This window comes from Lepidochelys kempii, chromosome 8 (assembly GCF_965140285.1).
Source record: "Lepidochelys kempii isolate rLepKem1 chromosome 8, rLepKem1.hap1, whole genome shotgun sequence".
NCBI lineage: Eukaryota > Metazoa > Chordata > Testudines > Cheloniidae > Lepidochelys > Lepidochelys kempii.
Genome location: NC_136387.1, coordinates 4552922 through 4580487, shown reverse-complemented (window position 1 = coordinate 4580487; position 27566 = coordinate 4552922). Strand labels below are relative to the sequence as shown.

At 48.3% G+C, this 27566-nt stretch overlaps 1 protein-coding gene and 1 long non-coding RNA gene across 2 annotated transcripts; both read right to left on the bottom strand.

The window, feature by feature from the left end:
* Positions 1 to 205: 205 nt before the first annotated feature.
* On the bottom strand, positions 206 to 27564 carry FAXDC2 (fatty acid hydroxylase domain containing 2). The gene is given in 12 exon segments (XM_073355239.1): positions 206 to 2126; positions 3541 to 3707; positions 4358 to 4463; positions 5282 to 5487; positions 7925 to 8046; positions 9669 to 9772; positions 9894 to 9985; positions 11423 to 11470; positions 12871 to 12936; positions 27319 to 27452; positions 27455 to 27500; positions 27502 to 27564. Coding segments are annotated over 12 exon segments (1311 nt in total). The 3' UTR covers positions 206 to 1969.
* On the bottom strand, positions 17768 to 24359 carry LOC140915525 (uncharacterized). The gene is made up of 3 exons (XR_012160187.1): positions 21915 to 24359; positions 20937 to 21159; positions 17768 to 17852 (listed from the first exon to the last, which is right to left on the bottom strand). It is a non-coding gene; the product is annotated as an uncharacterized LOC140915525 (long non-coding RNA).
* Positions 27565 to 27566: the final 2 nt, after the last annotated feature.

Sequence of the window (27566 nt, the reverse complement as noted above, 5' to 3'; positions counted from 1 at the left end):
CTTGCCAACCCCAGCCTTGGGGGGTCCCTGTGGAATGTACTACCATTGGGGTTGGAACCCCGGCCCATGGATTCCGACTTGGAAATTGACACTGAGTTTAACTGGTGGTGGTTGGGGCAGGGTGGGTTTCCCAGTGTTTTTGTCTAGATGCTCATCACTCAGCCAGAACAAAAGGGGATATAAGTTTGATCTGGCTGCCCTTTCCAACCAGGCTCTGTCTCTGTCCCAACCTCATCCCTCTACCCCCAAAAGCAAAAGAGGAAAAAGTGTTTTTTGCAACCTTCTTCAGCTGCGTTTTATTGTAGAGACACATTTAAAATGACTTATCAGACCACTCATCACTGGGGGGGAAAATCTTGTTAATACAACCCACTCTGTGATCCATCTTCTGTTAAGAGTACATAATCTTGACGTGTGTGCCAGGATCATCATCCCATTTAAAAGGAAAAGAAAAACAACCACAACAAAAAAAAATGTAAAATACTTGAATGAGAGCTTGTATTATAATATTAATATTATTCGGAGTATCTGCTTTCTAGGCTGATGTGATTCATTATTCTAGTAATGCTTTAGTCCTTTGTAATTTGTGGTAATTATGCTTTTTCCTTTTTAATACAAAAAAATGTATAAAAATAAAAACCTCAAAAGACCGTGTGGTATGGACTCTCCTGTCCCCGCAACCTTCCTTGCTCTGGGGTCTTTAAGGGTCTGAGCTACAGATCAGACACGTCTCATGTGGGATGAATACTTGTGAAGGTGAGACGCTGATGGCACCTGAGACGTACACTGCAGCTGGGCACTATACAAGGTCTCCGCAGAAGAGCTCTTGTAGGACTGCTCAGTCTCAATCCAGTGCACTCTTCCCTTGCTTGTTCCTGTCCCAAGCCCCCATGCTGCTCTGCCAACACACCTGAGGCCTGATTTTCAGCACTCGCTGCTCTGTGATACTTTCAGTTGTGTCCTAATGGTGTAGAGGTTTTCTGACAGGGAGACCATTTTGTTTAAGGGATTTGCAGCTCTTCCTACCAAACAGCTCAGGAGAACAGTGATGTCGGGGAGCTCTTCCATCACGTATAACTTTATGCAATCCTAGGGGTTTCCCTTTGCCTACTTTGCTGTGTTGGAATTCAGGTGAGTCTTGGTGGGATGGAGCAGTCAGCCCCTACTAGCTATGCTAATGAGACTTCAGCCCCAGAACCTCCGTCCTAGAAAGTTCCCTTTGTGACTTGCATTTTGGTTTCATCCTCTGTATTAATTGTTAAAACGATAAAACCTGTGTCGTGCTCCCAGTAATGTAGCACTGTGCTGTGTGGGGGTAGCATCTGCCTGACCCTTGCTGGTGATCAGTGATGGTTTGAAGCTTGAAGCCCTTATCTCATAGGTATGGGGAGTAACCGTACTGTGGGATGTTGAGCTCTCGGCTGATGGTGCTGGTGAAGTGGTTACGAAGGGCCACATTGCCCCAACAAGCGTGTTTCCATGTAGTCTTCGGGTTGATTCTCCCAGGCCCAGAGTGCTGGGATGAGATCAGGGCAGGCTGAATGCCTGGAGTGCAGTGCTCTTGAATTCCCCTGTGACTCCCCATGCAATGCAGGTGAGATTTCGTCCTGGGTCCAAAAGCCTCAAGCAGGAAATGGGAGATCTGAACAGCAGCCATTTCTGTGGGGCTGGAAGGAAACCTGCACGGGGCAGTCTGTGGGCAGCTTGATCCAAGGGACTAAAAAAACGCTACGCTCACTTCAGGAGGCTCCCCAGCTGTAGGGCTGCTGCCTGGAGCTGAGCTCTGCACTCCAGGCTGCGGGGGACTGAAGGGAAGCGAGTTCAAATGTCACCAGCAACGGGTTACGGTTCCGCTTTGTCTTTGATACTTAGGATGAACAATAACCTGCTTCTCATTAGAAAATTACTTGGCATAATCATGGTTCCTAGCTCTCATGATTCCCCCGTGCAAGCCGCAGGGGAGGCGGGTTCACTTGGCTTTCTTGGGTGAGTCGGGAATGCTCTCCGTGAGAGGGGTGAGGCTCAGCAGGATGACGTGCCTCTCGTAGGCCTTGGTTTGCTTGAAGAGCGTGTCTGTTCCATGCAGGCGGTCCAGCACCCCCAGGACTCCGTAGCACTGATTGAACCTGGCAGCCAAGCACAAAGGGACCACGCAGGGTACTGCAGGTTACAGTCAAGAAACAAGGTAGGCCATGCAGATCTCTTCCCTTTCACCCCCTCCCATAGCCTGTGTCCCTATCAGAGCCCCGCCAATCCTGCTTTACGTTCTTTGTCTCTCCCAGCCTTTTGCTCTGCAGCCTGTGGAGGACTGGATGGGGTTTAGCCCAGAACCTGCCCATTCCCCTACCTAGTCATCTAGGAAAGGTGTTGAGCCAGGGGTGTTCTCCATCCCCAGGCACTGCGGGCTGCCTTTGCAGCCATCACCAGCCAGGGAGTGAGAGAGTGGGACTCTGCCAGACAGCCACAACTCCAAGCTACATGAGCTCCTGTGGCCACAGGAAGACCAGACTGCCTGTACACGCACCTATGGCCAAGGAAGCTATGAGCTGGCTATGAGCCATAGGGTCTGATGTCCCCAGTGATCCGTGCTCCTGGCATACAGCATGATCAGTGTCCTGAAGAGATGGGGTGATATGCACTGGTTGATACATCAGGTATCACCCCATCCTTAGGTTGGAACTGAACTGTCCTCCCCATTCCTGCAGGAAAGGGAAACCAGTGCTCAGGAAGCGATGCTAGCCAAGGAGCCTGGTCAGGGACCTGAGCACAGCCCTGGGAACCAGGACCTCCTTCGGGACTCTACCTGCAGGCCTGACACTGCTTTGCTCTGCTACCTTTGTAAAAAGGTGCTCGTACGTCACCTCCCCTGGGGGGTGGGAGTTAACAATTATGTGTCACAGTACTTTGACCAGGCGAAGCCAAGTTCCTGCTGTGTCAGGCTTTTCAGCTGTGAGAATGTCTGTCTGGCTTTTCCATTGCTGCCTTTGGACAGAGAAGGAATTAAGCAGCCAGAAAGATGCTCCACGGAGCATTGTCTGTGATGCCCTAGATCACTGCTAGGGAAGACCAGGCTATGCCTGCTTCTCTGGACCCTACACATTATTTTCTCTGTCTAATCCACCCAAGAAACCTGAGCTCAGGTTCAGCATTTGGGTTTCTGCTTCGTAGCCAGTTTTCCAGCTCCTCGGACCGCGAAACAGAAAGGAAAATGTCAGTGATTTGTCTGAAGGTTGCACGGTAGGTCAGTGGCTGAGCTGAGGTAAGAAAGCAGGAACTGTCCAAGGCCCAGTCCTCTGCTCTGACCTCTCAGTGCTTCCTGTTTACAAAGGGTGAGGAGGCTGGATACATTCAAGCTGCCTTCAGGGGAACCAGACTGAGGTGGGGCAGATGGAGTCCCAGAGTAGAGATTGACTAGCAGTCATGTCAGACTGTTTGGCCCTCACAAATGGGCTACGGCCCATCCCCACCACTGATGGGCTGACCCAGTCCACAGAGCATGGGGGGAGGAGCAGCTATATGGATAGTGTCCAGTGACCTTACTTGAGGTGGTGGAAGTCGTGGAACTCTGGCGAGGGGAGGAAAGGCAGGTGGTAGCCGCAGTGCGAGATGGATGTAGTCAGAATAGCAAGGCAGAGCCACACCATGATGGAAGCAACATGGGATCCCAGGATTATCGGACCCACCAGCAAAGGCAACATGTTGGAAAACTGGAATTCAGACACAAGCCCTGCCTCGTTAACATGCACACCCAAACCTTCTGTTCATAAGGTCGCAACCGGCGTCTCCTCTTGTTGCTTGTGCTATGGGAGCACCTAGAACCTAGTGCGGCCCGGTGCTGCTGTTGCTGAACTTGGTTGAAGTGGAATAGTGGGAGTTGAGCGCCTTGTGGAGGTGTTGCAAGTTAGCTAGTGCTGCTGTGGGAGTCCCTGGGAGTGTTCTGCCAATGCACCTAAGAGACTGGGATAAAGGAGGTGACAGAGGCCAACTCCCACTGTAACTCAGTCTATGCAGTAATATCTTCCACCAGCCTCAAGGAGGCCCCATTCCATCAAGCCCCAACCTGCCGGAGGCCCTGGCTCCCAAAAAGTTTGTCTTGACAGTAGATTGACCCTGTTGTACCTGGCTCTACCCTAAGAGCTTGTAGTCCCAGTGCAAGGAGCCACAAGACACTTCTACTACAGCAGCTTTATGGAGATGCCACAAATCCCAGCTTCATCTCCCAACAGGAAGAGTCTGAAGTGTAGCTACTCTCCTCCCTTCCCACAAATCCTCACCCAGTGGAAATGCAAAGCCCACAGCAACGGGTTGGGTTTACTTGATAGGCTGCTGGGCAGTGACCCCAAGAGGACCTGCTTACCAGGTGCTCGACCGGATGAGCATAGAGGGAGACTACACCAATGGGAGCGGTCCATTCATGGTGCTTCTTGTGTATGCGCTTGTACAGAAGCGGGTGATGAACAAGCCTGCATGGAGAGAACCAGAACAAAGTCTTCAAGTCCAGTCAACCCGGAGACCAATGTCACTCCGGGTGCATCCTCAGTACTTTTCTAATCTATAGGTTTTTAGAGCAGCCAAGTGAATTAAAGACCAGGGCTAGCCGCCAGGACTCATGAGTCAAGGCAGAACCCGAAATAGAACCCAGGTGTCCATGGGCAATTCACCCAGCCTGTGTATATTCCTGCAATTGCTTTGTTTGCTGTTGAACTGCCTCTCTCTTTTTATGAGGTAGGTATTTTTTTTCTTTGATTTTACTCTGCATCTTTGTGTGTGTGTATGTAATAATAGTGCTCAGGAGATCTGGAGAGTTGGGAGCTGGGTCCCATCGTGCCCGGCGCTGTACACGTGTATAGGAGGTCATGGTCCTTGAACAGGGAGTTCAGTCTCTTTGGTCTACATATACACAATACACTCTTTCTAGATTTTCTTTGGCTGGTGTATAGTTCTTCCTATAAGCAACAGTTACAGCCTCCTCCCTCCAACTCGACTGCTTTAGATTATAGCTTACATATAAAATCAACTTGCCTTTTCCATCCCTCAGCCTGTGGGCTAGTCCATCTCAATCCTCTTACTTTCATAATCTCTGGTTAAACACGGCCCCTGGTAGTGTTAAACCACCAAGAGCTCCCAAAGGAAAGGCTGGTGCCACTGACTGGCCAAGGTTAATGGAGGTGTTTTGTTGAGGGAACGGTCATAATTCAGGACAGAGCGGTCCCCATTTGTTGGGGAGCTTAAAGGAGGAAGAAGCAGCTGCAGGACAGACTAGTTCTCTTGCCCAACTCACCGGTGTGAATAGTAGAAGAGAATTTCTTCCATCAGGGTAAAAATGGACAACTCCAGGAGGAACCAGTGAAAGGTGGGTAGTTCCTCACTGCAGGGCTGTCCCCGCCACTTCATGATGGGGAGCATGAGCATCATCATTGGGAGAGAGATGAAAACCTGATTAAACAGCACTGTGTGAACAGCCTGCCGCAGCTTCGCTGGATCCACCTGCAAGAGAGGAGACTCTGCTAATGCTAGCCATGGAGCCATACAGCTCTGGGCTCTGGGGAGAGGGAACCTTTCCAGGACTCAGGCCTTGGATGTTGGTAAGTTAGTTTGTTTTGGGTTTTTTGGACCAAGTTTCACAAGTAGGCAAATAACCAAGAAACTGATCTGCCTAAAGTTCAGCGCCCTCATTCTTTGTGTCGCTGGCAGCCGAGTGCCTGGCTCTGATGTTGGCAAAGCACAGAACTGAAAGAGAGGGGCGAGAGGTAGGATTGACAAACACGCTTTCGGTACCCAGCAGCTGATCAGCCTTTGCTGTCTAAGCAGGATACTTCCCTACGCCAGCCTGAGCAGCTCCAAGGCTGGAATTAAGTGAGCACATCTCTGGTGTTGATGGCTCAGCATGGCCACGCTGATGTAAGACACCACTATTATTTCAAGGCTTTGTCTTCAATGCAAAAAAGGTGGGTGTGTTATAGTGAGTCAGGGCGCTCTCTCTGTAAAGACATCTTTTGGCAGTGGCAGATACCGACTCTTGTCTCCAACCACAGCCCCCGGGGTGCATTGCTCCACCTTGCTTCAAGGAGGAGCAATAAAAAAAGCCAAGTGCCCTTCTCAGGGTTGATGGGTCCCCGATTGAATGGTCTCCCTCCAGCTTTCCCCATGACTTCCTGATCCTGCTTGCTCTCCATGGACAAACAGCTGAATGGCTGTGGCTGCAATTTTCCTTTCTATAATCTTAATTAAAGACCTTAGTGTACAATTTGAGGTCATCTGCCAGGGCTAGGGGTCTGAGTCTGGTGTTACAGGAATATGTCTCAGCTCACCTGCACAAAAGCTGTAACATGCTTTAACCTGCAGCCCCACGGCTCTAGGAAAGGGGTAGAACCCTTCCCTGCATCGGGTGGTGATTTCTCTGACTTAGTTCCCCATGTCCTGTTGATCACTGTGGCCAGGGCTGTGTGCGCAGTGCAGTTATGCAGCAGCGTGACTGTGAATTGCTTTAAAATGCTACCTAACTACAGTCCAGCATTTGAAATGACATTGAAAGAACTCTTTAGCCCACACAGTTATGAAGAAACCTTCCAAATGTGATATGAATTGCAGCCAGCTGCTGTCTGCCTGAACCTGGCAGTGCCCCGAGGTATGAAACTTTTCCCATTTACCAAACTGGGGCGTTAACACTGAAGTCTGACAACATACGCTTATTAACCGCTGTTCAGTTTAGCAATCAACTCACGCTGGCATAGGTGCTTGCCTTTTTTGCGTGTAGTGAAAAATACTGGGGCGTTGGGGCAACTGATTGCTTACTGTCAAAGGCAGGGGGAAAGGAGGAGTTAGCCATGGTCTATGCTTAATATCACAACTGCATAAGTTAGAGGTGTGTGTATGGGGGGAAACATACCCTAGCAATGTGGACAAAACCCCTAGTGTAGACATAGCTTCTGGTGCCTTCGCTCATGGCTTTCGGTGACCTAGTGCAGGCTGCCAACAGAGCTATGCTGCTGTGGGCTCTGTAGTGTAGACACAGGCTTAGGTTGTCTCTACTCTATGGAGACTATATGCTGGCGTAGCAACACCAGTATAGCCCCGTGGTGTCACTGTAGCCTATACTGCTGGCAAGGGGTGTTTCTAATGGGGTAGGAACACAGCCTTGCCAAGAGACATTAAGTTACATGGACAGAAGCATTCTGCTGTTACCCCAGCTATGTTGACAGTGGGGACTAGGTCACCATAGTGATGTCTGTCAGGGGTTGGGTTTTTCACACTCCTGACTGCAGCTATGTTGACTTGACTTCACACCCCTGAGTACTGTAGCTATGTGGCCCCAACCCCTGCTGTCCATGCAGCTAGGTTAATGGAAGAGTGCTTCTGTCTACCTAGGTACTGCTACTCAGGGACGTGGATTACCTACATCAACCGGAAAACCCCTCCCGTCGCTGGAGGAAGCATATCTGCTACAGCTCATACAGCCGTGCTTCTACCTGGCATCTCCCCTTGGCTAGCTTAGGAAGCCCCCTTTCCCCCAACCCCAGCTAGCTTTTGTGGATCACAGACTAAGGTGCCTAACTCAGACTTGGGACATCGTAGTGAGTTTTCTCGGCACATAGCTAGTGTGACATCTAACTGCTTGGGGGGCACTGAGGCCTAAAACATTTGCCGAAGGGCATCTGTGCCAGGGCTGGGAACTGACCGCAGCTGGCCTGCATCCTAAGCCTTGCCCTAACCACAGAACCATCCGTCCCCTGTACATTTGCATGCCATGTAGAATTCTTGCCTTGATTCTATTCCGCCAGCCCCCAGTGTGGAAGAGCATGAGGTTTTGGGAGGGTGGGGTGAAGGAGACTGACAGCTCTACCTCCCCCTATCCTCCCTTCTTCCTCTAAGAAAATGCAGGTGGTATTCGTCCAGCTCGGCAGGCACGGCGAGAAATACCTACAGGGTCGTTTTTGCCCAACTGAATTCGGTACCGGGTGATGAAATTGGGCTTTCCGGTCGCATCTGCCACCATCAGGAGTCCATTGAAGCACCAGTAAACAAGGCTTGGAACTAAGGCCGTGCCTGTGGTAGAAGGAGAGAGATGGGCAGAGATGGCTTGTCAGGATTCCTTCCCCACTCTGAACTCTGGGGTACAGATGTGGGGACCCGCATGAAAGACCCCTTAAGTTTATTCTTACCAGCTTAGGTTAAAACTTCCCCAAAGCCCAGATTCCTTTCTTGCCTTGGGATGGCTGCTGTCACCAAGTGATTTAACAATCAATCAGGGAAAGGACCACTTGGCGTCCTATTCCCCCAAACCTACACCCCCTTTCCTGGGGAAGGTTTGAACATATATCCTCACCAATTGGTTACAAAGGGACTACAGACCCAAACCCCTGGGTCTTAGAACAATGGAAAAATCAGTCAGGTTCTTAAAAAGAAGGATTTTATTTAAAGAGAAAAGGGTAAAAGAATCACCTCTGTAAACTTAGGCTGGTAGTTAACCTTCCAGAGTAGCAGAAAATTCAAAGAGCACAGAGGAACCCCCTCTAGCCTTAGTTTCAAAGTTACAACAAAACAGGGATAAATCTCCTTCTAGCAAAGGGAAAATTCACAAGTTGAGAAAACAAAGATAAACTAATATGCCTTGCCTGGCTGTTACTTACAAGTTTGAAATGAGAGACTTGTTCAGAAAGATTTGGAGAATATGGATTGATGTCCGGTCCCTCTTTGTCCCAAGAGCGAACAGGCCACACAAACAAAGCACCCAAAACAAAACCTCTCCCCACCCAGATTTGAAAGGTTTCAGAGGAACAGCCGTGTTAGTCTGTATTCGCAAAAAGAAAAGGAGTACTTGTGGCACCTTAGAGACTAACCAATTTATTTGAGCTCACGAAAGCTCATGCTCAAATAAATTGGTTAGTCTCTAAGGTGCCACAAGTACTCCTTTTCTTTTTCCAGATTTGAAAGTGTCTTTTGTCCCCATTGGTTCCTTTGGTCAGGTGCCAATCAGGTTACTTGAGCTTCTTAACCCCTTACAGGTAAGGAAGAATTTAGGCTACCCCTATGGTTCTGATACCGCTGAAAAAAGGGGAGCCTTTGTCCATCAGAAATTATTGATATTGCAGTGGTGCCTGGAGGACACAAACAGAGACCAGGGCCCTGGGGGGCTAGGCACTGTCCAGAAATGAGTGTCTCCGGGCATAAGGTTTTCAGAGCAAAGACACAGCTCCTGAATGGGATAAAAGGGTAGAGTGGGGATGAGATTAGAATAATACAGGCCTGCGCTAGGGACAAGGCACCTTGCCCCCTACCACCAAGTCGTTATCGCCAGGCTGTCGACACTGCAGCCAGGTTTCCTCCTGTCGTAATACGGGTGCCACCCAGCTAGAATATTACTAAGGTGTCTAGCTTTACAATAAAGCCAGTTCTATCCTTTTGGTAATAACTACTCCAGTGAGACCTGGGGTGTAATTTCACTTTAGCCTAATGAGGGAGGTGGGAACCTTACATTGGTCCTGGATGGTTTGGCAGTTACAAATACTTGCAGTGGAAAGGGTGGTCCCAAAATGTTAGCTGGACCCTGACCATTGGGGAGGCATGGCATGGATTTGGCGGCAATGCACGCCATTGATACACAGAGCTCTGGGAGAGCTGGAATCTGGCTTTCCTGCAGCCGAGCTTTGGCATTCAAAACAACTCACCTAGAAGGAAAATTGCCCACTGGTTTCCTCCAAGCAGGTGGAGAACTTTCTCCCATTGTGCCTGCCAGAAATTGCCCGAAGCCCCCCAGAACTTCTGTAAGTGCCTGGGGAGAAGGGCCCAAGAATTACACGCAGCGTTTAGCTTTTCATTGCAAAAATTACATCTGTCTTATCTCCCCACCCACTGAAATGTTGCTTCTCAAGCTATCAGGTGAGTGGTCTTACCAGGTGACAGAGTTCCTGAAGGCAGCAAACAGCAGCAGGCCAGTGCCCAGTATGAAGCCAGTTATCTTCATAGAGTCCCAGAGCTTCCCCGCCTGAGAGCAGGAAACAGAAGTGATTACACCTATGTCATGGAGTAGCCTGTGTTTTAAATCACAGGAGATCAAGGGATGATCCAGTCCTAGGATCCCTTGTTTTCTGTCACCAGCACTCTACAGAAGTGAGTAGAGACAAGTTGTTATCCACCCTGTCCACAGATGCTAGGTGGGTCAGGATGAGACTTTCTGAATATATGTTACAGTCTATATCTGTATGGTAAAAGAAATACATGTTTAAACTGGATCCAGATAGCAATCAGTCTGTGACTTCCTCCCTTCTCTTGTGTAACAGGTCATTATGATGAACAGATAAAATAGCTCAAAACAGCAAAAAGAAAAGGAGAACTTGTGGCACCTTAGAGACTAACAAATTTATCTGAGCATAAGCTTTTGTGAGCTATGGCCCACTTCATTCATTGGGCTTGCATAATTAAATAACATTAGTTTCCCTACTCATCTGGTCCTGTGGCATTGCTAAGAGACAGGCAACAACAAGAGAAGTTTAATCCCTTACAACAGGATCAATGCAGATATGTGGTGTAAGGTAACAACCCCGAGTCCCCCTTCCTCAGCAGCCTTCAGTGCAATGCGCCTGGCTGTCGCTCCAACAGAAATAGACAACATCAGCCTCTCTAATGCTCCTGCTCCAGGATGCTTAGGAAATGATTATCTGGAACTGGATAGAATTTAGGTCATTTGCACTGAAGACTCCCAAGTGAAGTGGTGTTAGCCCTTTTCGGTCCAAGGGGCTAGTCAAAGTTTGAGGCCTTGTAGGTGGTTGCGGCTGGGAGTAGAAATTGATGATTGCACCTGGTATTTTCTTTGACACAATCTTGTTTATTTGCTCGGAACAACACCCCCTCCAATAACTGTCCAGTTTAGAGCTGAGGCATAGAAAGTGTGTGATTTGCCCAGGTTATACTGCAAGCACGGGACTGATCCACAAACGTAACCTTTCGTGTATAACTCCTAGTCCTGGGCTTCAGTCACAGAGATTCAGCAATTTGTGTATTCCTGAGGTTCCTTCCAACACTGATATTCTATGATTCTATATCTGTATTAAGAGGCCCTTTGACTAGAAAGGGCCTTGTTTAATGGCTGTCCCTTTCTCACGCATATCAAAGGAGACATCAATTAAATTTAACAGAACCACTCCACAGTACAAGCGTAGAGCGGCGTCAGCTACGGAATCTATGAAGCTGCTGTTGTGGGAAAGATTTCTTTGTTCATCTAATCCATCTCCGCGCCAGGTTATTCCTTCCTCTAAGTTCTCTAGTGCTTTGCCCTGTCCAGGGGTAAGTGACAGAAGCCACAGGGCATCTGCCAGGGCAGAGACTATTCACTTAGCATCACCAAGAGCCAATCAGGAAGCTCCCTGGCACTTGGCCACCATATAACATTTCAGTTGAGACAACAACAGCTTTGAGTCTTTACCTGCTTCTGCCGTGAGCCCCCCGTGGAACGTGCAGCATCTCCCTTCATCTACAATAATAAATGATGCAAGTGAGTGAATGGGGAGCTGAAAAGAAAAAGGGGAGGGGGAGGAAAAGAGGATGGGAAAGCAGCCCCTAAGGAAGTTTTCACATGTTAGGATACAGCTGTCTCCTGGTGGCCTGACTGGTCTGGAATGTGCTGTGTTCAATGGCTGTCCCAGGCCTTCGGGACAAAACAATCTGGTACAGCAGAGTAAGTCAGGGGGGCGAGGGATTAAAATGATAGATCACCCTGTGCTCTTACATTACAGCCCCTAAGGACATGTGCACCAAACACTGGTAACATGATAAGGGAGATTTTCACCTTTAGGTCACTGCTTCAGATCCAGCCCAGGGGGCAATGACTGAAAATCATTACTATCTGCTGGCTCTTCAAATACAAGCTGGGCAGGTGTCAGCATCATAACCAGCCTGGCCCATGGCTCTAACCAGCCCCCTTGCTGACAGGCTCAGCAGAGAAGCCAAGGATTGAATCAAGAGAGAGAGCCTGAACTACCTTGCACTCCTAGAGGTCAGGTGCTAGCGGGAGGAACCTTGTACTTTTGGTGCACGTGCAGTGTCTACAGCAGGGCTAAGCTGGGGAGTTTTCATTTCCTAGATGGCCAACCTTTCCCAGCAACAAATTTGCTTAACAAAATAGTCCTTATGATTAATCTCACCTCAGCTTCACTGAATCTTCTTCAATGTTCAAATAAAAGACAATATAACACCCGGTACATAGACGCCATGAGCCAGATTCTGCCCTTGGTTAAACCCTGGCCATCCCAGGGATATTAATGGGATTGCATGGCTGGAACAAAGGGCAGAATTTGAGCTCCTTGTGCTTTTAGAACTAAAGCAATGTAGCCAAGAAAAAGGCCTTATTTTTTACTAGGTCTTCTAGTGTACCCTCCATTCTTTACTGTGGTAGAACCCCACTGCAGCCAAGTCCATGGGAGTTTTGCTGGACCTGCAAGATTAGGGTCTGAGTGCACAGTAAACTCTCTAAACTGCATTCTCCAGAATACCAACAGAAGCCACTAACAAAGAAAGAACAGCATAGCTTTGTCTGTTTATGAGGCAAGAACAGCCAGTGCATCAGTAAAAGATGCAACGCAAGGGTTAGTCTGCGTTCAGGGCCCAGCTGAAGTCACTGGTTTAGTACAGAGGGTTCTGTAGAGCTCCTCAGCTCAATGCTGTTGTTCCTGGATCTGGCCATCCAAGGTCCATTAGCATAAGCTGGAGAAATGCCCACACCCCCGAGATCCGCAAGGAGAGCTCTTAAGAGGGGAGTGCAACTGGAATGGTCTGTAACACGCTGACTCCTTTATGGTAGGAGCAAACAGGCTATATTACACAGAGCACAAAGTGCTGACAAAATAAATAATTCAGAAGGTGATGGTGCATTACCTTTATGATGCTAATATTCCCTCTGGTGGGAGCTGCTTTTGTAGAGTTTCCTGGCAAAGGACCACACTGCCAACAAGCACAAAAATCAACCAGTTAGCTTGGAGACAACATTTCTGTTTTGAAATTGTAAAACTTTAATGCCCTTTTTTTTTGCTCCCCCTTAAAGCTTGTTAGTGTTTCAGCTCTGAAGGTTTATAGTCCAAAATCAGACCCACTTCTCTGTCTGGGGTGTTATTTACCGACAGGTTAAAAAGGGAAGGTCTGATTTCTCAGAGCTCCTGCAAGCCCACAGCTCCTAATGACTTCAGCGGCAGCTACAGGCACTCAGCAGCACTGAAATCCGGCCCTAAATGACTTGCCCAGTGACTGTGGTGGGGGTGGGACGAGAATCCAGCAATTCTACCTCTCCGCCTCTTAGCTGGAGCACAAGGGCATGAGCTAGCTGTGCTCAGTGTTAACCGTGGGGAACCAGCCTTTTCTAAACTCAGAATTGCAAATGGATCGAGCTAGCTCTGACGCGCTGACCCAAAAGAGCTATTGAAAGATGCATCATAAGAGGAAGCTGTTTAGATTTTAAACTAGTGTCTTCATCCCGTTTGCTAGCCTCTTCCTCCTGAATTCAAACTCCCCACTCCCTCCTGGGCCATGGGACGCTATTCTTTCCAATCTGTAAAATCATAGAATCATAGAATATCAGGGTTGGAAGGGACCCCAGAAGGTCATCTAGTCCAACCCCCTGCTCGAAGCAGGACCAATTCCCAGTTAAATCATCCCAGCCAGGGCTTTGTCAAGCCTGACCTTAAAAACCTCTAAGGAAGGAGATTCTACCACCTCCCTAGGTAACGCATTCCAGTGTTTCACCACCCTCTTAGTGAAAAAGTTTTTCCTAATATCCAATCTAAACCTCCCCCACTGCAACTTGAGACCATTACTCCTCGTTCTGTCATCTGCTACCATTGAGAACAGTCTAGAGCCATCCTCTTTGGAACCCCCTTTCAGGTAGTTGAAAGCAGCTATCAAATCCCCCCTCATTCTTCTCTTCTGCAGGCTAAACAATCCCAGCTCCCTCAGCCTCTCCTCATAACTCATGTGTTCCAGTCCCCTAATCATTTTTGTTGCCCTTCGCTGGACTCTCTCCAATTTATCCACATCCTTCTTGAAGTGTGGGGCCCAAAACTGGACACAGTACTCCAGATGAGGCCTCACCAATGTCGAATAGAGGGGAACGATCACGTCCCTCGATCTGCTCGCTATGCCCCTACTTATACATCCCAAAATGCCATTGGCCTTCTTGGCAACAAGGGCACACTGCTGACTCATATCCAGCTTCTCGTCCACTGTCACCCCTAGGTCCTTTTCTGCAGAACTGCTGCCTAGCCATTCGGTCCCTAGTCTGTAGCTGTGCATTGGGTTCTTCCGTCCTAAGTGCAGGACCCTGCACTTATCCTTATTGAACCTCATCAGATTCCTTTTGGCCCAATCTTCCAATTGGTCTAGGTCCTTCTGTATCCTATCCCTCCCCTCCAGCGTATCTACCACTCCTCCCAGTTTAGTATCATCCGCAAATTTGCCGAGAGTGCAATCCACACCATCCTCCAGATCATTTATGAAGATATTGAATAAAACCGGCCCCAGGACCGACCCTTGGGGCACTCCACTTGATACCGGCTGCCAACTAGACATGGAGCCATTGATCACTACCCGTTGAGCCCGACAATCTAGCCAGCTTTCTACCCACCTTATAGTGCATTCATCCAGCCCATACTTCCTTAACTTGCTGACAAGAATACTATGGGAGACCGTGTCAAAAGCTTTGCTAAAGTCAAGAAACAATACATCCACTGCTTTCCCTTCATCCACAGAACCAGTAATCTCATCATAAAAGGCGATTAGATTAGTCAGGCATGACCTTCCCTTGGTGAATCCATGCTGGCTGTTCCTGATCACTTTCCTCTCATGCAAGTGCTTCAGGATTGATTCTTTGAGGACCTGCTCCATGATTTTTCCAGGGACTGAGGTGAGGCTGACTGGCCTGTAGTTCCCAGGATCTTCCTTCTTCCCTTTTTTAAAGATTGGCACTACATTAGCCTTTTTCCAGTCATCCGGGACTTCCCCGGTTCGCCACGAGTTTTCAAAGATAATGGCCAGTGGCTCTGCAATCACAGCCGCCAATTCCTTCAGCACTCTCGGATGCAACTCGTCCGGCCCCATGGACTTGTGCACGTCCAGCTTTTCTAAATAGTCCCTAACCGCCTCTATCTCCACAGAGGGCTGGCCATCTCTTCCGCATTTTGTGATGCCCAGCGCAGCAGTCTGGGAGCTGACCTTGTTAGTGAAAACAGAGGCAAAAAAAGCATTGAGTACATTAGCTTTTTCCACATCCTCTGTCACTAGGTTGCCTCCCTCATTCAGTAAGGGGCCCACACATTCCTTGGCTTTCTTCTTGTTGCCAACATACCTGAAGAAACCCTTCTTGTTACTCTTGACATCTCTGGCTAGCTGCAGCTCCAGGTGCGATTTGGCCCTCCTGATAACATTCCTACATGCCCGAGCAATATTTTTATACTCTTCCCTGGTCATATGTCCAACCTTCCACTTCTTGTAAGCTTCTTTTTTATGTTTAAGATCTGCTAGGATTTCACCATTAAGCCAAGCTGGTCCTCTGCCATATTTACTATTCTTTCGACTCATCGGGATGGTTTGTCCCTGTAACCTCAACAGGGATTCCTTGAAATACAGCCAGCTCTCCAAATCTTCGACATGCTGTTTGTTTCCAACCTGGCAGCCTAGTTTGCTAGCTAGGGCTCTTCTGAAAAAAGGAAATGACTTTTGATTCTAATGGTTCTGATCAACACACTAAATGGTTGGTATTTTAGACTATCAAGCAGAAGGAAAAACTTTTTCACTAGGAGGGTGGTGAAACATTGGAATGCGTTACCTAGGGAGGTGGTGGAATCTCCTTCCTTAGAAGTTTTTAAGGTCAGGCTTGACAAAGCCCTGGCTGGGATGATTTAGTTGGGGATCGGTCCTGCTTTGAGCAGGGGGTTGGACTAGATGACCTCCTGAGGTCCCTTCCAATCCTGATATTCTATGATTCTATGATCCTGCTGTCTTGAGAATAACAAGTGTAAATATCTTTGTCGCACGATCAAATTATCTTATTTTGCAAAACGCCTTTTGCCCTCTGTAATGTACTTATCAAGCCACGTTGTGCTGTTATGCACCATCTAAATACAACCCCATTATCTCTGTGATGTTATCTATCTGTACAGCTGCACGTACTGGCCTTAGTGAAACAGCTTGTACAATAAATAGCTTATGCTTAAAAAGCAATTTCTTTCTGACACTTCACTTCATCTCAATGCTGTTCATACAGGAAAATGGTCAAAACCCAAACCCTTTCGAAATGGATGCTCCATGAAGAACATATTAACTTAAACCGTTTTACTAGGACAGTATAGTATTAGCCCAATGGCCTTTTGTGACTGAGTAAAGTCTTTCCTGAGGATTGCTCAGATGCTACAGGGATGGGCAATGTTATAAGGTCCTAGATAGCTAGGTGTATAAAAGGGAGAGCCTCACTGCTCTGACCTGACACACAACAGCCTGCTTGGTAGCTGGTGCTTGAGAACATGTCTTCTATATTGATCCAGTGGCTCAAATGCCCTCGAAACTGTGTCTCCAACAAGTCGGAAGGCCAGGAAGATTGCAAGTTGGCTTTGAGTCCTTAAGAGGAGGCAGCAGGATTGCCCAACATCATTTCATCTCTTGAGCTTTGGGGGAACTGTTAAAAGAACCACTGGTATGCCTCACGGCCGGGTCCCCTCCTGCCCTGTAATCAAAGTGCAGCATTCCTCTTTGACTTAAGGGTACTGTGAGATCCAGTATTACATTTAAAGGCAAAAGCCAAATTTAGCGAGATCCTGTTCTGCTCCAGCACCATACAACACAGTATTTTTGCTGAGATGGCCCAGGACGCACCTACTAAACAGTGACATATGCCACTGAGCTGGGGCTATTCCACTAAACAGAGAAATAATGACGCCACCGGCCGCTGAATTTGCACTAGCATATAAACCAGGCAGTAGTCAATCAAACAAACATTAGCCCTCTCAACGGGCTGCAGTCATAGCAGAGTCTGACGTGAAATGAGACACCAGAACTGCCGCTGGTTTATTTTTTTAAATCCGCCTTTTAAAGTAATTTTTACAAAGCATTTGAGACCGTTATTAAAACCAAGCCAATCCCAGCCAGCAGCACCAAGTCCTCAACCCCTGAAGTAAAATACTGGCACAGCCAGGGCTGAAATTCAGCTACAGCTGTCTGGAGCAGAGCTCCAGTAAATATTTTCAGACATGCAGAGCAGAAGCCATCATGCCCCCTCCCCATGGGGCTAAAGCTCAAGACCCGCTCCCTGCAGCAGATGCCGCCAGCCCCACCATCCTGCCATGGGGCAGAAGCCCTGAGCTCCCGCCCACACAGGCTTTTAGGCAGAGCATGCAGGGGGAGGCCCTCTGGGAAATATACTATGAGAATTTAAGCCACAGGCATGTCTAATGATCACATGTCAAACTTAAAAAAAAACCAGTCTATAAAACGTTCAATAATCTGAATAATTATTCCTGCAAAGTGGGACTGGATTTCTACAACAGCCATTTATGGACCAACAAGTCCATATTCACAGAATTTACCATTCCAGCCATTGAAAGAGGCCCATGCATCCAATTTATGTATTAAAGGTGATACTAGGGTGTGATTCTTTGCAGGCACATGGACACCCAGGAGAATTTCCTGGCCTGGAATTGCAGCAGCTCTTTTGGCAGCAGAATGACGTGCTTGGCTTTGCCCTCTAGTCTGTGCTTTCGATTCTCATACTGCACCACCTCTGGGGCATCTGAGCACCTGCTTGCCCACAGCAGCCCCCTAAGTCTCTGCTCACAACCATTTTGGAACACATCTCGCTTCCACTCCTCTTGCACTGGCTGTGGAAGGAAGCAAACAAACAAAGAGAGAAAAGTGGGTCCCTCTCAATGGGGCGGGGGAATGAGAAGGGACAGCCACGCCCCCAAATGATAGTCCTCTAAGGGTCAGCCAGACTCAGATTTGCAGTTCAAGGGCCCAGCCCTGATCAGCAGCTTAACTTCATTTTGCAAGACCTTGCAAAGAACACCACAGAAGGCAAAGGGCAGCTGCTATTAGTCAGCTGAGCTCAGCAGATACTGCAAGGCTGGTTAGCCAAATCCAAACCCACTGCAGTGAAACCCACAGTAAGCTGAAGCCAAGACTTAAATACACTGCACATTTCCTGAGCTCAACAGAGTGCACGGAGACAGCTCCTAGCCCCTCCAGAGCTGGCTAGCTTTCGTCTCACGCCATACACACAGTTTTGGTCCAGTCTTCATACGCCACTGGCTGGCACTGCCATAGCAAAAAGCATCTCCGGGGGGCGGGGGCGCTTCCATGAGACACTCTTTAGTTGAAAGCTAATCCCCATGTTCGTGATAAGTGTTAGCAAGGAGACCGTTGTGGAAGTGACAGCAGCTGCGCCAGAGGGAAATTCTTTAGTAAATTTCCCCAGTGCAGATATTGCCAGAGGCAGGTACCAATGTCCCCACACCAGCCTCGCATATCACAGCTCCTCCCACCTGCTCTCGGGGGCTAGACTCAGGTGAGACCCAAGACAAGAAATAAGTAGGCCAGGAAGTAATTCCATGAGATTCATTAGGCAGGACATTCCTAGCTCCTAAGTCCCATGAGGCTGGATTTGCGACACCAATACAAAAGTGAGCGCACATCAGGTTGGGGAGACAGCGGGACCAGTCTGTTTGGGTGGAAAGCGAAGCAGAGAGGCATCGGGTCGAGCAAAACAGGATCAGCTCTCCTCATCTCTGTGTGCAACTTACATCCATCGGATGGCAGGGTAGGTGGGCTGGGGACAGAGAAGTCAGTGCTTGGAGGGGCTGGAGGAGCTAGTGTGCATACGGCATCAGTTATGGGCAACGGGGCATGTGTTCTTCACTAAACATATCCTGCCCCGCCCGCTGCATCTGAGCCTCATTCCCTCCCGGGCACAGCCCCCCTGTGTCATGTCTGCGCAGCATAAGGAAAAAGCTGGGGCCTGGGCTCGCAGAGCTGCAGCCACTCCTGCAGCTGGAGGCGGCCATGGCAAAGAAGAGGGGGTGGGGGTCCCATCCCTCTTTTGGACTATCAGGCAGACATACAGGTGCCAGCCCAGGGAAAGGGCAGCTCCCAGGGAGCCCAAGACAGAATGTATCATCCTTATTTCATTTAGCAGAAGCTTTGCAGAGCCCAGGTGGCAGTGCACCAAGGGCAGCCTGGGAACTGCCTTGATGTGGAAAGGCGCTCCTGGAAAGTCAATGCTGTGCATTTAATACTCTTACATGCTGGGCTAAAGGATCAGACTCCCCTCCCAGCCAGTGACACCGATGGCTCAGCCAGGGAGACCAGATGTCTCTATCCAGCAGAACTGGCTCTCTTAACCCAATAGCCAACTCTCCAGTTGTTGAGGCTCCCTCCCATCGGCAGGGCACGCGCTGCTGCTCTCCCCAGGACACCCTTCAGGAGTGGATTCTTGGCATTCCCATCTCCAGATTCAAACCGGCTTGTGCCTTTTCTCCCATCATACCCACCCACATTCACAACAGCACTGCCCCTAACTGCAGACTATGTTACTCTTGCCTAGTCTCTGGGCATAGACCCAACACTGAAATCACGCCAGGCAAAAAGAGATGCCCATCTGGCTCTGGATGTCTGGTCACCCCAACTGCAATGCCAAGTTCTGGTGTACAGGGAGTAGCCCTCAACCACTGATTAATTCAGGCAGACACTCATGACAGCTGGACTCAGCCCCTTATCTTCGCAGACAGTTGGCTTTTCTTCCCTGTACATCTGTCAAACCATCTTGAACACAGTGACCTATGCTCAGCCCTGGAGAGAGTCCATGTCTTTCCCAGCAAGGACGATCTCTGGTATGTATTTATGTGGTGGTTTGAGGGCCTCCATCAGGTGGGTGTTGTGATGCATCAGCTTGTTCCCCAGCTTGCCCTTCATGTACCCCATGATCTCAGCGAGCTGGGCAGTCAGGGTATAGCTCTGCAGACAAGCTGCAAGATTGTCCATCACGGAGATCCCTGATTCCATCCAGAAGATCACAAGGAAATACTAGATGATTTTCTTCACACAGTGCATCTGGATCATGCTCCCCCTGGCACTTAGCCTTGCTGTGCTAGCTCTAAAATTGCTGTTTCCTCTTGGGGTTGCCAGCTGGCGCCAGAGTGATGCTCACTTCCCCAGGTGGGGAAGAGCTGGGCAGCCAGGAAGCTGTGGCAGGCCAGACACAGGCTCAGTGACACCGGCCAGCAAAACTTTTAAAAGCTATAGCATCAGTGATGCTTTTTTAAAAACTTATTTTATCAGTTTGATCCCCGCCCCTCCACCCCAACTTACTGTTACCAACCTAGGTTCCAACCTGAGGTTGAACAGCTGCCCTCTTCTAATTACACTGAGCCTGCAATTCAGCCCTCTTTGCAGACACCAACTGGAGACCCAGCTGCTGCTGGCAGGTGCAGGAGCTGAATAATTGGGCATGTCTGTGGCAATGGATTCACTCCGTAACACACCTCCTTTCCCTTAGCCCTCCTCTCCTGATCCCTCTGGCATCAACACAGGCTGAGAGTCAGCTGCTGGAACAATCTCACCTGCGAAAAGACGATGACTATCTGTGACACCACAGGATGCAGCTATACACTGGCCACCTTGGGGAACCACATACCTTAAAAGGTGCTTAGTAGACACCCTCTCTCTAAGGGTAGACACAGAGCTAGCTAACGTGCTTCTGGTGCTGCTATGTGCCAGGCACTGTCCAAACAGAATGACAGACACAGTCCCCACTCTGAAAAGCCTAAAATATATTTTTTTAAATAAATGCATTCATAGAACTAACAACTGGCTGTAAGTCTCTTAATGGAGTTGCCATCCCTAGAGTGTCCATCAAGTACCTTTAAACCACTGTGCCCCAAGGTGCTGGTTGCTCCCTCTTTGCTCACCTCCTGCTGGCTGCAGCCTAGAAGGGGGCCCTGGGTCGCTGGCCAGAGCCCAATCCACAACTCAGTTCTCTCTGCCCTTCACCACTGCTGTCGGTCCCTTTATCACATCCTCAGGCAACGGAAGAGGGAGGTGTGTCTATAAGTGAGCAGCTGATTGTCTCCTCCCAGGCACGTCATGTGAAGCCAGCATTAGGTCATTACTGGTGCTGGCAACTGTTACACCCTTTTGGTCAGACAGTTTAAAGAGAAAGAGAGAAACAGTGTGTGCGTATGACCGAAAGAGAGAGAGAGAAAGACTGTATGTGTGTGATTGAGAGGAGCACATTCTTCAAGGAGTTTATTTTTGCTATAAAAGTAATTTAGCAACATCATTAAAAATCTTTTCACTTTTGTTTTCATTAGTTACACATAAATAAGTTTGCAGATTATGCATATTGCCCTCACCCAGTGCCCTAAGCACAAATATTTAAAACCAGTGCAATTCAAGAGGTCAAAAGTGTATTTATTGAGACCAGGGAGAGTTATTGGGCAACGCTGCTTAAGTCCTTGGCCCTCTGTCTTGGCCCCCAAGTCTGACTTGTAGGGCAGGGATGGCATCCCTAGCCTCTGTTTGCCAGAAGCTGGGAATGAGTGACAAGGATGGATCAGTTAATGATTACCTGTTCTGTTCATTCCCTCTGGGGCACCTGGCATTGGCCACTGTCAGAAGACAGGACACCGGGCTAGATGGACCTTTGGTCTGACCCAGTATGGCTGTTTTTATGTTCTTATGACTGTTCGCTCACATTGCATAAGTGGGACTAGAAAACAATGACTTAAAAGGGTTATAGCATGATATCAGTCTTATCTATGTAGAACAGATTAAATTGGCATTCCCTCGTTCTTAACAATAGTATTTACACATAGTGAAGTCTGTAGTGTACATGAGAGCACCGGGTACTGCAGGTCTGGTAAGAAGTCACTTGTGGCAGCCCTCACTTTTAGTATGCAGGTGTGGTCCCAGAAAATGCGACTTATTCCAGTAGATAGTGTGGCAGCTGATCCAAGCTCTAGGAGAGGTGCTGTTATCCATCACCACTTTCTGGCTTTACTATATGAGGAAGAAACAGACACACCACAACACACGTCCACTTAGCCCTGCCAGGTCTGCAAGGAAGTAAACAGCCTCTCGGTTAATGATGGCTAGAGCTCAGAGAGATCCACAAGTATGAGAATCACAAATGTCCCATAGTCTGTGGCTAATACCTGGTGCTCATAACCGCACAGAACTTTTCACCAAGCCATGTTCGGGGGGGTGAGAGGGGGCATAACACCTCTTCAAACTCCATTCCCCCTAGAGGGCCACTTGGTACCTCAGTCACTTGCTGTGACTTTATTTCAGCGCTAAACTGCTGTAACATTTCAAAAACATTTTCGACTGACTGACACTAACTTCTCCATGGTGGGACAGGGCTCTTTCCTTTTTGTTGTTTTCTGTAGCCTCGTAGACTCAAGGAGAAGTGATGCTGCATTTCACAAGCAGAAGCACAGCACAGAGAATGGAAATACACAGCCTGAGTGAGAACAGAGTCGCTGAGCTGAGCTTCATTATGACTGGTTCTTGTAGTGGGATGGTTATCCTGCATGCATGAAAAAGTAGGTGAAAGGCCATTGGAATCTCACCAAATTCCAGACTCTGGTGTTTTCCTTTAACTGTCACTTAAAGAAGAAATTGTTTTTGAATGAATCACTCTCCCAACAGAGGACTGGATAGTACAGGGGGTTGGTAATGGGCTAGATAAAGACTTTTCACTTTCTAAGTTGCTAGTTTGAATCCAATCCAGGCTGACAATAACCAAAAGCATCTCCTATTTCTTAGCTATTCAGTGTCCCATCTGAAATTAGTTTGGTTCCCAGTGGACAGGTATCCAAATCACAAAAAACTGCCATTGCTACTGACAAACTTTGGACCCATGTAGGAAACTATTTGCATGAAAAGATTGGCTGTTTTATGTCCTCGCAATGGTTTCATACAGCCTTACATACACTCAGTACTGTTGTGACGGTTCTGTTTTGGCAGGGCCAATTCCTGCGGGAATTCTGTGCCATTGCGTACACACAGAATTCATGTGCCCTGCAGATTTTTTTTCTCTGCAGAAAATACATTCTACTGGAGAGGTGCTGCAATTATGCCTTTCACCCACCAGGGACTGCTGTGGTGCCAGAACACAGAAGGCAGCCAGCTCACAGGCCAGAGCAGCCAACCATGGATAGGGAGGACAGTGTGTTCTTCACAGCACCTTGCCCATGGGGCCAGGGGAGGAGGCACAGGATATGGGGTGTGGGGGAGAATAGACAGAACAGGGCACACAGGGCTGCTGGGAGGGGGTCACATAGACTGGGGTTCAAAAGAGCTAGTGGGGGACACACTGGGATGATGGCTGAATGGGAGTGGGGATGCAGTGCCACTTGGGGACTGGGGGGGTGGCTAAGTAGGGGTGTAGGGACACATGGGGACGGGGGGATACAGGGACACATGGGGACAGGGGCAGATGTCTCAGATTGAACAGGAGAGGCTAGGAGTCAGCCAGGGTCTGCATGGGAGAGGCTCTCCAACTCCCTAACAATCCCCCCACCCCAAAAAAAACCTGTGCCAGACTTTTCCCACCCACACCCAGGCTCCTTCCCAGCAATTACTTCCCTCTCCTTCAGTACCCCTGACTCCCCCAAGCCTTTGCACGGCTTCTGAGGGGTGAAGGATATAAAGTTCTGTATTGTAGTTCAAATGAATTATTACTCAAAGTTCTGTATTAATATGCCTAATAAGGAATCTATTTGTCAAAAAACATTTTCTGAATCTTTTTTTTTTTTGGTCTGTATTGTTACAGACATACTCGCTGACAGGTATTTTGAAATAAATTACCAAAATAATTGAAACTGGTGTGATCATACTATGTTATTTTGACAAATAAAATATACAGAATTTTAAAATATCATGTGCAGAATTCTTACTTTTTTGACACAGAATTCCCCCAGGAGTACATAGTGCATGTAATGTATAACTCATGCAATTCAAAGGCTATATGCTGCAGCTGAGAAAGCAAAAAGGGAACGAAAAACAACTAATCTGGAAGATAAGGTTTGAATCCCTAACAACCTCAAAGATCAAGTTCAATAAACACTGAGTTAGAAAAACTCCATTTCTTTGCAAGAGATAGACACCATGAGAATATGGTGACATGGAAGAGGTCGCTTGCTGGAAGGGGATAGTTAAATAAATTACTTTCATAATGCTTGAAGAGATATCTGTATGAAGGGGTCAACGTTAGGACTGGGATATTGAAATAAAACTGACATGAAAGGAAACAAATTCCAGAAACTTGTCCAAGTAACAGAGTAGCAGCCGTGTTAGTCTGTATCCGCAAAAAGAAAAGGAGGACTTGTGGCACCTTAGAGACTAACAAATTTATTTGAGCATAAGCTTTCGTTAGCTACAGCTCACAGTGTAGTTCACGAAAGCTTATGCTCAAATAAATTTGTTAGTCTTTAAGGTGCCACACGTCCTCCTTTTCTTTTTGTCCAAGTAAGGCACTGATCGGAGATTCAGTGGGAGAAAAGAAGCCACCTAACCCTGAATTGTGGGAAGAGAACAGCAACTGCTGTCATGTTTTGTAACAACTGTGGGACCCATCGATCCTGTCATTCAAGGGCCTCTGCTCCTTCAGTAAAGCCAGACGCAGAGAGGCAGGTATCTGCTTTGGAGACAGACTCAAGCGTAATCCAGTTTAGACCAGCAAAACCAGAAGCAAAATGGAGAGCACAGTCCTCTCGGACAGGAATTATGCTTTGGCAGCTGGATCTGGAGGGGACTTTTGTCTGCTGCTCACCTGTTTCATGAGAACAAGATCAGAGGCCTAAACTGTATAAAGGAGTTATTCAGAGATTCACGGGGGTGTTTGTTCTGAGTTAAAAACTTGTGACCACAGAAAATCCCCGTGGCAAGTTTTGAAAGACGGATCACCTGCGAGAGCCCTTACAGGTGCTCTCTGGTAAGCTGCTTATGTGTGTATATTCTTATTTCAGTATGTTTTCAGCATGATACTTTTCACCTTAGGAATAAATGTACTTCCTTAGAGGAACATCTACATAGACGTTTTGGCATAAGCCCAGGTGAGCTGACCTTGGCTCTTGAGACTCGCTACCCATGAGGGTTTTTTCCTGTACAGACATCCCCTGGCTTGCTTAGGAATTGAGCGTAGACAGGGCACTGCGCAGCCTGGACACCCGTCAGGACGGAGAGCGACGCGGGTCTGTGCCCAAGAGAGGTGATGGCTGCGAGCTGGGAGCATAGCGTGGATACCCTCATGTGCTGCCACTGCCCCAAGGGCCCCAGCTAACATCCAGAGGAAGGGGAGAACTGGGTCCTGTCACCCCCAGAGCCCCAGCTGGGAGCTAACAATGTTGAGAGTCTTTAAGAAAGGGATAGATAAGACAGAAAATATCATATTGCCTCTATATAAATCCATGGTACACCCATACCTTGAATACCGTGTGCAAATGTGGTCACCTCATCTCAAAAAAGATATACTGGAATTGGAAAAGGGCAACAAAAATGATGAGGGGTATGGAATGGCTTCCGTATGAGGAGAAACTAATAAGACTGGGACTTTTCAGCTTGGAGAAGAGATGACTCAGGGGGATATGACAGAGGTCTATAAAATCACGACCTGTGTAGAGAAAGTAAATAAGGAAGCCTTATTTACTCCTCATAACATAAGAACTAAGAAAAGGAGTACTTGTGGCACCTTAGAGACTAACCAATTTATTAGAGCATAAGCTTTCGTGAGCTACAGCTCACTTCCTCAGATGCATATCGTGGAAACTGCAGCAGGCTTTATATATACACAGAGAATATGAAACAATACCTACTCCCACCCCACTGTCCTGCTGGTAATAGCTTATCTAAAGTGATCATCAGGTGGGCCATTTCCAGCACAAATCCAGGTTTTCTCACCCTCCACCCCCCCACACAAATTCACTCTCCTGCTGGTGATAGCCTATCCAAAGTGACAACTCTTTACACAATGTGCATGACAATCAAGTTGGGCTATTTCCTGCACAAATCCAGGTTTTCTCACATCCCCCCACCCCCATACACACACAAACTCACTCTCCTAATAAATGGACACAAATCAGATGTCAAGAATTATAACATTCATAAACCAGTCGGAGAACACTTCAATCTCTCTGGTCACGCAATCACAGACATGAAGGTCGCTATCTTAAAACAAAAAAACTTCAAATCCAGACTCCAGCGAGAAACTGCTGAATTGGAATTCATTTGCAAATTGGATACTATTAATTTAGGCTTAAATAGAGACTGGGAGTGGCTAAGTCATTATGCAAGGTAGCCTGTTTCCTCTTGTTTTTTCCTACCCCCCCCCAGATGTTCTGGTTTAACTTGGATTTAAACTTGAAGAGTGGTCAGTTTGGATGAGCTATTACCAGCAGGAGAGTGAGTTTGTGTGTGTATGGGGGTGGGGGGGATGTGAGAAAACCTGGATTTGTGCAGGAAATAGCCCAACTTGATTGTCATGCACATTGTGTAAAGAGTTGTCACTTTGGATGGGCTATCACCAGCAGGAGAGTGAATTTGTGTGGGGGGGTGGAGGGTGAGAAAACCTGGATTTGTGCTGGAAATGGCCCACCTGATGATCACTTTAGATAAGCTATTACCAGCAGGACAGTGGGGTGGGAGGAGGTATTGTTTCATATTCTCTGTGTATATATAAAGCCTGCTGCAGTTTCCACAATATGCATCTGATGAAGTGAGCTGTAGCTCACGAAAGCTTATGCTCTAATAAATTGGTTAGTCTCTAAGGTGCCACAAGTCCTCCTTTTCTTTTTGCGAATACAGACTAACACGGCTGTTACTCTGAAATAAGAACTAAGGGGTCACTAAATGAAATTAATAGGCAGCAGGTTTAAAACAAAGAAAAGGAAGTATTTATTCACACAGTGCACAGTCAACCTGTGGAACTCCTTGCCAGAGGATGTTGTGAAGGCCAAGACTATAACAGGGCTCAAAAAAGAACCAGATAAGTTCATGGAGGACAAGTCCACCCGTGGCTGTTAGCCAGGATGAGCAGGGAGGGTGTCCCTAGACTCTGTTTGCCAGAAGCTGGGACTGGGCGACAGGGGACGGATCGCTGGGTGATGCCCTGCTCGGTTCCTTCTCTCTGGGGCTCCTGGCACTGGCCCCTGTCGGCAGACAGGACACTGGGCTCGATGGCCCCTTGGTGTGACCCCGCAGGGCTGTTCCTATGTTCTTCACAGGGCATGGGGTCCCCAGGACCCCGGCTGGAAGCTGCGGGGAGTGGGCCCCCCCCAGGGGTCCACCTACCTGGGATCCGGCCCCCTAGCCTCCCTCCAGGCCGGGCCGCCCACTCGCTGTGGCGACGGCAGCAGCGCGCGTCCCCCAAGCGTTTGGCTGTAGGCGCCACCCTGCTCTGCCCCACCCCGAGCGCTGAGCCGGAGCCACTGAGGAAAGCAGCGACCGGAAGCTGCAGTGGCCCTTTTCCCCCACCGTCGCGCATGCGCCCTCCGAACAAGACGCTCCGCTCCCCGCCACGCCCTTGCGCACGCGCATTC